Source organism: Dendrobium catenatum, unplaced genomic scaffold (assembly GCF_001605985.2).
Source record: "Dendrobium catenatum unplaced genomic scaffold, ASM160598v2 fragScaff_scaffold_637, whole genome shotgun sequence".
Classification (NCBI taxonomy): domain Eukaryota; kingdom Viridiplantae; phylum Streptophyta; class Magnoliopsida; order Asparagales; family Orchidaceae; genus Dendrobium; species Dendrobium catenatum.
The window spans coordinates 1,279,084-1,288,824 of NW_021319099.1; the positions used below are offsets into that span (position 1 = coordinate 1,279,084).

At 42.2% G+C, this 9,741-nt stretch overlaps 1 protein-coding gene across 3 annotated transcripts in view; it reads left to right on the forward strand.

Annotated features, from left to right (window-relative positions):
- The window catches only part of LOC110102592 (CHD3-type chromatin-remodeling factor PICKLE), a 97,784-nt gene that overhangs the window by 63,374 nt on the left and 24,669 nt on the right, over positions 1 to 9,741 (forward strand). For all 3 annotated transcript variants that reach the window (XM_020830978.2, XM_020830979.2, XM_020830980.2), the window contains 2 exons: positions 5,046 to 5,107; positions 5,185 to 5,261. In XM_020830978.2, coding sequence (XP_020686637.1) covers positions 5,046 to 5,107; positions 5,185 to 5,261 — 139 coding nt within the window. The remainder of the gene's footprint in view (positions 1 to 5,045; positions 5,108 to 5,184; positions 5,262 to 9,741) is intronic.

Sequence of the window (9,741 nt, forward strand, 5' to 3'; positions counted from 1 at the left end):
TGTCGATGACCTCATCATTCTCCCCAGGTGGGAGAAAACTCGACCCCGTCGAGTGAGCAGCTCTGGAACTCTCGTACAACTCCAAAAGATCTGGGTCTAGGATCTGTAACTCCTCTCGATCCACCCAAGTGTCCTCCGTTGGTGGTGTCCCTTTCCAGTGTACTAGGTACCTTCGTCGTCCTCCTTTCGTGGAAATGATCTCATCATCCAGTATGGTTTCTATTTTCTCCGCATTAGGTAAAGGGGGCAATTTGGGAAGTGGAGCTGGGCTGGGGATCTCACCAGGTGGGTTCACACAGTGCTCGTTTGTAAGTGGATTGTGGGGGTTAAACTCTGGTCCCTCGAAGGCTACTAAATCTTCTATATTAAAAGTAGGATTGATGTTAAAACCTTCGGGGAGGTCCAGCACGTAGGCGTTACTATTTATCTTAGAAATGATTTTGAACGGTCCGGCGCTTCTCGCATGCAATTTCTTCGCGGATCCGGGAGGAAAACGCTCCGAACGGATTCGCACCATCACAAAGTCTCCGACCTCGAATTCTTTAAACCTTTTCTTTTGATCAGCAATTAATTTGTAATTGGCGTTGCTTTGTTCAATTTTCATTTTTATTTCTTTATGTAATTCCTATATGTGGGATGCAAATGCAGATGCTAACTCAGACAATCTAACTCTAGGACTCATGGGAAGCAAGTCTATGGGTTATCGGGGTAGGTATCCATACACGATTTCAGCAGGTCTCAGACCAGTGGTTCTATTGACGGAGTTATTGTAAGAAAATTCAGCAATAGGAAGCTTGGAATCTCAATCTCGTATATTTTCCCCTACTAAAGTCCTTAGAAGATTTCCTAAACTTCTATTAACCACTTCTGCTTGTCCATCGGTTTGGGGTGGAAGGCTGTGGAGTACTGGAGTTTTGTGCCCATTTTGTGCCATAAAATTTTCCAAAAGTAACTAGTAAACTTGACATCCCTATCGGAAACGATGGTCTTGGGTAAACCATGGAGTCTAATAATCTCATCAAAATAGAGTTTAGCAATGCGGGAGGCATCAAAAGTCTTAGTGCAAGGGAGGAAATGGGCCATCTTAGAAAAACGGTCTACAACTACACCAATCGAGTCATGCTTTGTCAAAACAAATTTTATCAATGTAGGAATTGCGATTGGAAATAAAAAATGAGAATTATTCAAAGCTTTGTCAAAACAAATTTTATCACCAACAAAATAAAGGAGTAAATCGTTCTAGGTCATTAACTTGCTTAGGCGAAGACTTGCTTTGAGATAACCAAACAATTCATAATATTCAAAGATAAAAAGAAATACTTAAATGCTCGTCACAAAAATCCCACAATTAATAATAAAGAAGTTCACCTTGAGTACCCTTTTCTCTCTCTCTCGTTCGCTCTGGGGCTTTAGCGGAGGAGAAAGAACCATGTGAGGATGAGGATCACCACTACGATGAAGGCGACGAAAGACTTTGTTACCGGAGAGGTATTCACCGGAGAAGGTGGTGGCGGATGGCGTCCAATGATCGTCCAAGTGTAACCACGAAATTGTCGGTCGAAAATACATACCACTCTTGTCACGACCCGGCCCGGCTAGCCCGATTATATCGGGGCAGGAACAGATGATCGTACGAAAGAGCATAATACATAACATATTTTCATTTAAAACTTAAGGTTATAACATAAATATCATCCCAAAATACATGAAAGAGCCACTAATAAACTTCAAACTCAAATGTTATAAAATGATCAACTGTCTCATAACCAATAAAACTTTCAAATTCATCATCATAACGTAAACTTTCACAATTACATAAATCTCAAACTCACGAACTACACTGAAACAAATACAAAGACTCAAACTGAAAACACAAAAAGGAACCTTTCTTCCTCCTGAGGTCCCCTACGACGATAAGTGTAAGGTCGTCGTGCAACCATTATTTCTCTCCTGAAAAAATATTTCCAAAACGAGGAATGAGCTAACGCTCAGCAGGTAATTCATAATACAGTTAATTTCATAAGATGCATAAAAAAACATTTTCAATTGGAAACTAATTCATTAAGCAATTCATCAAATAATGTAATTTTTCTTTTTCATAAACATTTCTTTTCTTTCATTCTTTTTCATATGCAATGCAAGGTGCAAAATGAATGTGCTATATCTATCACCCGTCCTAGAAGTGCCCTTATTCGTATTGATCAGGTACGCAGTCAAAATGTGGCCATTTCCTTTACCATTGGTTCATAAGAACCATCCTTTACCATGGCTCATGCGAGCCTCCATTACCAATGCTCAAACGAGCTCCTTTACCATTGACACTTACGGATCAACATGCAACATGAAAATTTCATTACTTTTAAATCTTTTCATTTCATTAAATTTCCTTTCATAAGCATTCATATAATTTCATGCCCAAATGTCTTTTCATATGGCTCATATGCTCAACAGTTAATGCAAATAAATAAAGACAAACTTGCAAAATTACTGAATTTAAAACATTAATTATTAAAAAATATAAAGACATGAAATACATTTAGCAATAAGAAATTTGAAGCACTTATAAATTTAACTGGTTCTGAACACCTACCTCAAATTAAGCACAGTACGTCGCTTTGACATAAGTCCTTCTCCTAAAACTTTGACGATCACAATCTAAGAAAGTTTATAAAGTAAACCTGTCACAATTAGAAATCAAATTTCCTAAGTCTAAAGGCTAAACCCGACATTTTCCCCTTAACCATTCCTAACGACAATTAAAGGATAATTAATTAAATAAACATTTATTTTTGGATTTAATACCAAATTTCCTAACTCACAAAGAGAAGGTGGGCTTGGTATCAAATGTTTTGATTAATGAAATTTTCTGAAATTCCTTTTGTCTTCTTGCTTGAGAGCTTGAGAGAAAAGAGAGAGGAGGCCTAGGTGAGGCTCCGGCCACAATACCCAACAGCCCGCTCCGGCGAGCTCTTGGTTTTTCCTTGTAAGTTCACTGTTTCTTCCTCCCCCACCAATCCCTCCACTCAGCCGCCTCTTCCCCTGCAGCCAGATCCCGAAATCTCTTTCACCCGAACACCTCCACGTTTCTCCTGGCCTTCCCGCCCCCCTACCACCCGATACAGCCATTTCCTGTCACACAAGCCGACGATCTCCCCACCTGTTTTGGCCGCCAGCTGTGCTATCAGCCGACCCAGGCCAATTGGCTGTCTCCCCTTCACCGTGCCAAGCTTTCCAGTCACGGGAATCAGTCTGCCGATCATCCTCCTTGGATTTGAATTTCGAATTCCATCAAGGAATTCCTCATTAACACTTTCCTTTTGTGTCTCACCAATAATAGGAAAGGAACTTAATTGAGGCTTAATTTATGAAATTCAAATTCAATTTCTTCCCCTCTTACCCCTCTTTGGAAACTTCCCAAAATTTAAATTAAATCTGAAATTTACACATCAGATTTGATTTAATTTCTTGGCCCCCACTAATTAACCACAACCTTCTCCCTCCTACTTGCTTGGCCGGCCACACCCCTCAATCTTTTCTCTCTCTACTTGCCACATAAGCAACCATTAATGCCCCTCTTAATTCTCCCATAATAACCGCGCCTCCTAATTCAAATTTTGGGAGGTTTCATAGCAATTAATCTCCCTCCAACCCAAGACAAAATCTGAAATTCAACTTCAGATTTTTCTCTTGTTCTTCTCTAGCTCACGATCCAACCAACATCCCCTAGCCATCTCCCCGCCCCTCCTCGATGTTGAATGGCGGATCCGGAGCTTGAGTGGGGACTAGTTTTCCACGCCGACGGGAGCATTGATATTCTACGCTCGCCTTGCTTCGACGTGGGATTTGAAGACGACGCTACAATCGAAGAGTATTTGGAGCGAGTCGTCCCGATCCTCGCAAGTATTTTTGACCGACAATTACGTGGTTACACTTGGACGATCATTGGACGCCATCCGCCACCACCTTCTCCGGTGAATACCTTTCCGGCAACAAAGTCTTTCGTCGCCTTCATCGTCGTGGTGCTCTTCATCCTTGCATGGTTCCATATTCTTCGCTAAAGCCCAAGAGTGGATGAGAGAGAGAGAAAGGGTACTCAAGGTGAACTTCTTTATTATTAATTGCGGGATTTTTGTGACGAGCATTTAAGTATTACTTTTATCTTTTGAATGTTATGAATTGTTTCAAAGCAAGTCTTTTCCTAAGCAAGTTAATGATCTAGAACGATTTATTCCTTATTTTGTTGGTAATAAAATTTGTGTTGACAAAGCTTTTAATAATCTTCATTTTAATTTCTAATCGCAATTCCTACTTTGATTCACATCATGTATTCTTCAAACAGTTACTTGTATTCCATGAAATTTTGTGGAAATTATCAATGTTAAGCTGAATTTTCAGTTAACCTGCTTAAATTTTAAAATTTTGAACTTCTGAATATAACCAAACTGGTTGATTCCTGTAAAGGATACAGGGAGTTTAAGTTATCTTTTTCAAACTTCACTCCCATCTCTTTGGATGTGTGCAAGTGCCATTGAGTTTTTGTAAGGTTTTTAATGTAGATTCTAGACCTTCCTAGGATGAGGAATGGGGATGCGTGGTCGTTTTGGCTACCATTATACGAGTAGAAGTGCACATTGGGCTGACTCATGGGTGCCGCTGCACCATCCTGCTCTTTTAGGGGAAGATTGAGGAAGTATGACATAGCCTCATTTGAACTTCCACTATTGGGAAGTGAGACTTCTGTTCTTTTTTTATTAAACTAAGAATTTAAACTGAAGGAAAATTCCACTTTCCTCTCCTTCACTGTTTCCAAGGGTAAACTAACTTGCCCTTCGCAAGAAAGTTTGCTGAACCTCCATGACACTACTCTTCCTGCTTCCTAGTGCAAACAAACTTTATTCTTAGCTAGAAAGTTTGTTGAACTTCCATGCAAGAAAAGGAACCGATGGTAGCATACATAAAAATAAATGTTTGTTTACAAATTTTGCTCCTTCTGATTGCTTTGTTATCTGCAAATTGAGGCTTCATTTTGTAGTTTTCTTGAACAGTTATGGCCGACTATTTATGGAGCATCTTACTGAAGAGTTAAATGATTCGCCCACTTTTTCAGGTGAGGTGAGCAAGTTTGGTAGAGTTTTACTTTATTATGTGATTTTTTGAAGTAATTTTTTTTCTTTACATACGTAGATGGAGTACCAAAAGAAGGTTTACGGGTAGATGAAGTACTGGTTAGACTCGGCACCATTCAATCCATAGAAGAGAAGGTATTACCGCATTGCCCTAGTTGGTAGTTTTGTACTCAACTCATAATATATACATGTACTTATGTTCCAGATTTGTATTTGACAGACTTGTCATCATCATTATTGGCCTTATCCCAATTGAAATTATCTTTTTTGTTCATCTCATAAAACTTGGGCCAAGTTTTTAAAATTATTTGTCAACCTGACAACAAACTCCAACTTTTCTCATCCTAGCTTGGGACTAGCAATGGTGCTTTTTTATTTGTTCCGGGAGTTATTGCACAGTTCATTAGCATTTTATGAGTAGATTCTACTGTCTACAAAAAAAACTATGGTCCATTGGTAACGCTGAAAAAAAAAAAAAACAAGATATGGATTTTATACATGGAGGGGCTGAAGAAAATTTTATCAATTTTTTTTAATAGTAATATGAAAGATGAATCAAATGGTGCAGTCTTGGAAAATGTATAGTTGGCTGTTTTTCGGCATCAAGGGAGAGTACACATGATTTAGCCTCTTAAGAAAAAAAAAAAAAAAGAGTACCGAAGTTAAGTAGTACACCACTGATGATTTGAAGCTTCTTAGATACGTGAAAGATCAAAACAAAGCTTTAGTTCTAGTTATGATAGGAAATACTTGAAATCAAGTAATTCCTAGCCAAAACTGAAGCGGAACCAGGGGAAAACTGCTGTCTCCAGCAGTGGACAGCAGCTTTACACAGGAAAACAGTGAGGAAACGCGAGAAAACTGAGATCCAACGCAAGCAAAGACTAGTATTTTATTAGTAGACGAATAAAATTGCAAAAATATAATTTGTTCTTCAATTCGAGAGGAAGAACGTACTCTCCAAAGTCTCCGGCGAAGCCAAGAGCCCAAAACAAAACCTAGATCTCAAAGAGAAAACTCAAATTCAAGATAACCCTAATTTCCCCCCATCTCCCTAATTAAAGCAAAAGGAAAGATACAAATTACATAAACACCCTCCTCATTCAAAAATTCCCTCCAACCAAACGCTCAAAATCCTCCTAGCCCGCCTCTTCTTCCGCCGTTTTTGCGAACAGGTTCCGCCCGGCTTTGGACCGCCGGGCGTAGAACCGGTCCAGGCGTAACATTACCGCCCTCCCAAAGAATCACCTTGTCCTCAAGGTGAAAAATCATGAAACTGATGTTTCATCCTCTCGTATGGCTCCCACGTGGCCTCGTAGTCAGGAAGGTTCTTCCACTGGATCAACAATTCCTTAGTTTTATCTTCTTTTTGGCAAACACCCTTCAGCTCCAACGGTTCCATGATCACCTCTAAATCCTCCGTAAGTGTGGTCGGCAGCTCGGGAATGGTGATGTGATCACCAATGGCCTTTCTCAACTGTGAGACATGAAAAACCGGGTGTATAGTCGCCGATGGGGGTGATTTCAGTCGATATGCTACTGCCCCAATATTTTCCATCACTTCATAAGGACCAAAGTACCTTGGAGCCAGCTTTTCATTCCTCCTGTTGGCGACTGTCTTCTGCCTGTATGGACGGAGCTTCAAGAACACCTTATCTTCTGCCTCAAACTGGATATCTTTCCTATGCCCATCTGCTTGCTTCTTCATGATTTGCTGCGCCCTCAGCAAATGCCTCTTTAACTCTTCTAGCACTCGGTCCCTCTCCTCCAAGTACTCCTCTACCGACGAAACAGGGGTACTACTGCTCCCAAAGTGTACCAAGTGTGGGGGATCCCGTCCATACAACACCTTGAATGGAGTCATTTGTGAAGCCGAGTGAAATGACGTGTTGTACCAGTACTCAGCCCAGGATAGCCACTTTGCCTATAGCTTTGGTGTCTCTGAAACAAAGCATCTTAGATACGTCTCCAAGCTCCTGTTTATTACTTCTGTCTGGCCATCCGTCTGTGGGTGGTAGGATGTGCTCCTCTTGAGCACTGTTCCCTGCAGTCTAAATAACTCCCTCCAGAAATGGCTGAGGAACACCTTGTCCCTATCTGATACGATCGCCTATGGTACTCCGTGCAGTCTGATCACTTCCCTGATGAATGCTGAAGCTACTGTCACTGCACTGTAGGGGTGTCTGAGTGGAATGAAGTGTGCATATTTGTTCAGCCGGTCCACCACTACCAGTATCACCGTGAATCCTTCTGACCTGGGTAAGCCAACGATGAAATCCATGGACACTTCCTCCCAAACTCTGTTTGGAAGTGCCAGTGGTTGTAGTAAACCTCCTGGAGCCATGTCCATGTATTTGTTTCTTTGGCAGACCTCATAACCCGCCACCATCTCCTCCAAATATTTATGCATCCCCTTCCAATAAAGTTATGTTGCCAGCCTCCGGTATATCTTCTGAACTCTTGAGTGACCTCCAACTGAGCTGCCATGAAATTCCTGCAACAGATGGGGAATGTGTATGGAAGTTCGTGGCATCACGAACCTCCCCTGATACAATAGTCTCCCCCCTTCCATGTAGTAATCAGGATGACTACTCCTGTCTTTCTCCAGATCCTCCCTGATCTTCCTCAGCTCCTCGTTCAGCATACTTTCTTCTTTGATGGCCTCCCAGTCTACTATCAATGGCACTGACACAACCAACTTTTGAATCTCCCCAACGCATCTGGATAAAGCATCGGCCGCCTTATTCTCCAAACCAGGCTTATATTGGATCTCAAAATCATAGCCTAATAGTTTGGATAACCACCTCTGATGTTCTTCGGTCACCATCCTTTGCTCTAACAAATACTTCAAGCTCCTCTAATCAGTCCGTACAATGAAATGTCTTCCCAAGAGATATTGCCGCCACTTTTGGATTGCCAAAACAATGGCCATTAGCTCTCTTTCATACACTGACTTCAATCTAGCTCTGGCTGAAAGCACTTGACTGAAGTACGCTACTGGCCTGTGATTCTGCAACACCGCCCCCAGCCCATATCCTGAGGCATCTGTCTCTACTACAAAAGCCTGATCAAAGTCTGGAAGAGCTAGAATAGGGACCGTCGTCATGGCCTCTTTCAACCTCTCGAATGCCTGGGTGGCCGCCACTCCCCAACAAAAAATATCCTTCTTCAGCTACTCAGTCAAAGGCCGGGCAATGGTACTGCATCCCTTCACGAACTTCCTATAGTATCCAGTCAATCCTAGAAAACCCCTCAATTCTCTGAGGTTCCTACGTAGCGGCCATTTCTGCATTGCCTCAATTTTAGTTTGATCCGCTGCTACTCTTTCTTGAGATACCACATGTTCCAAGTATTCCACACTTGCCTGAGCAAAACTGCACTTCTTTAGGTTGGCTTTCAACTGGTGCTCCTGAAGCACTTCCAATACCACTCAAATGCTCCCAGTGCTCCTCTACAGTCTTGTTGTACACCAGGATATCATCGAAAAAGACTAGGACGAACTTCCTATGGCGCTGCTTGAATACCCGATTCATCAAGGATTGAAATGTTGCAGGAGCGTTAGTCAATCCAAAGGGCATTACCAAAAATTCATAGGGAAAGTTTGGATACCAGAAGTAGGACACTTCGCAGACTTTCCAGACTAAAAAAAAAGCTGCGCAGGCTTTGAACACCAAATACATTACCCCCACAACGGACAGTAAACATGGTTAGTAACAGAACCTTCTCCTAGCTCAAGCAACGAGTACTCTAAGGAAGCTACATAACAATATATTTGATCAATTGCCCCTTTCTCAAACCCTCCAACAACCGACCTCGATCTAGACACAATCGCTCTCTTTGTGTCAACGATCAAGACTGGTGAGCGTCAAGCTTCTGCACGTTTGTCACTCACCCAGGTTGCCAACACAGCGAAAGGTATCACATGCTACCCAATTAGAGTGTAATATCTGTCCACAGTCTTGGACCCTGCAAGCCTCCCCCTAACCAGGATCTGTGCCTATTCACTCAAGGACACTTCCAGCACGGTGTGTATAGGGACAGATTACTTCGCCACCTTCGTTGCTAAGCCAAGATACTCACGTAGATACCTGTCGGGTTCACATCTCCATAACTCTCATTCTCGAAGATGAAGGTGCGTACCATGCAAAATAGTGATCCCAGGGTCCTTTCCTACCTGTAGTAGAGTTCCTATACACCCGAGCATTCAATCGCTCACGTCATATTTCTCCTCTTCCCTTTCAAAATACAGCACCTCGACGCTGAAATCAGCACCTCGACGCTGAAAATCAGGCACCCCTCGACGACGCTGATCAGCACCTCGAGCTGAAAATTAGCCCTCGACTATCATTTCGCCATGCTCATCTCTCTCTAGAAAGTGGCTCTAGAGGATGGCATGTCGTCTTCTCCCTCAGGATCTCTAACGCCAACTGGATTCCTCCTTCCGCGAAGCGGTTCGGATTTCCTCCTACGCCATGGTCGCCGACGTCTCTCTTGCTTCCGACGCCCCGTCGGATTCGTCTTCATCTCAGTAATTTTTCATCATCTCTTCATCGGCGATACCTTCCCTTCCAACCTGCATTATTGGTGGAGTTTCAGGAAACTTCCCTCCAGTTCT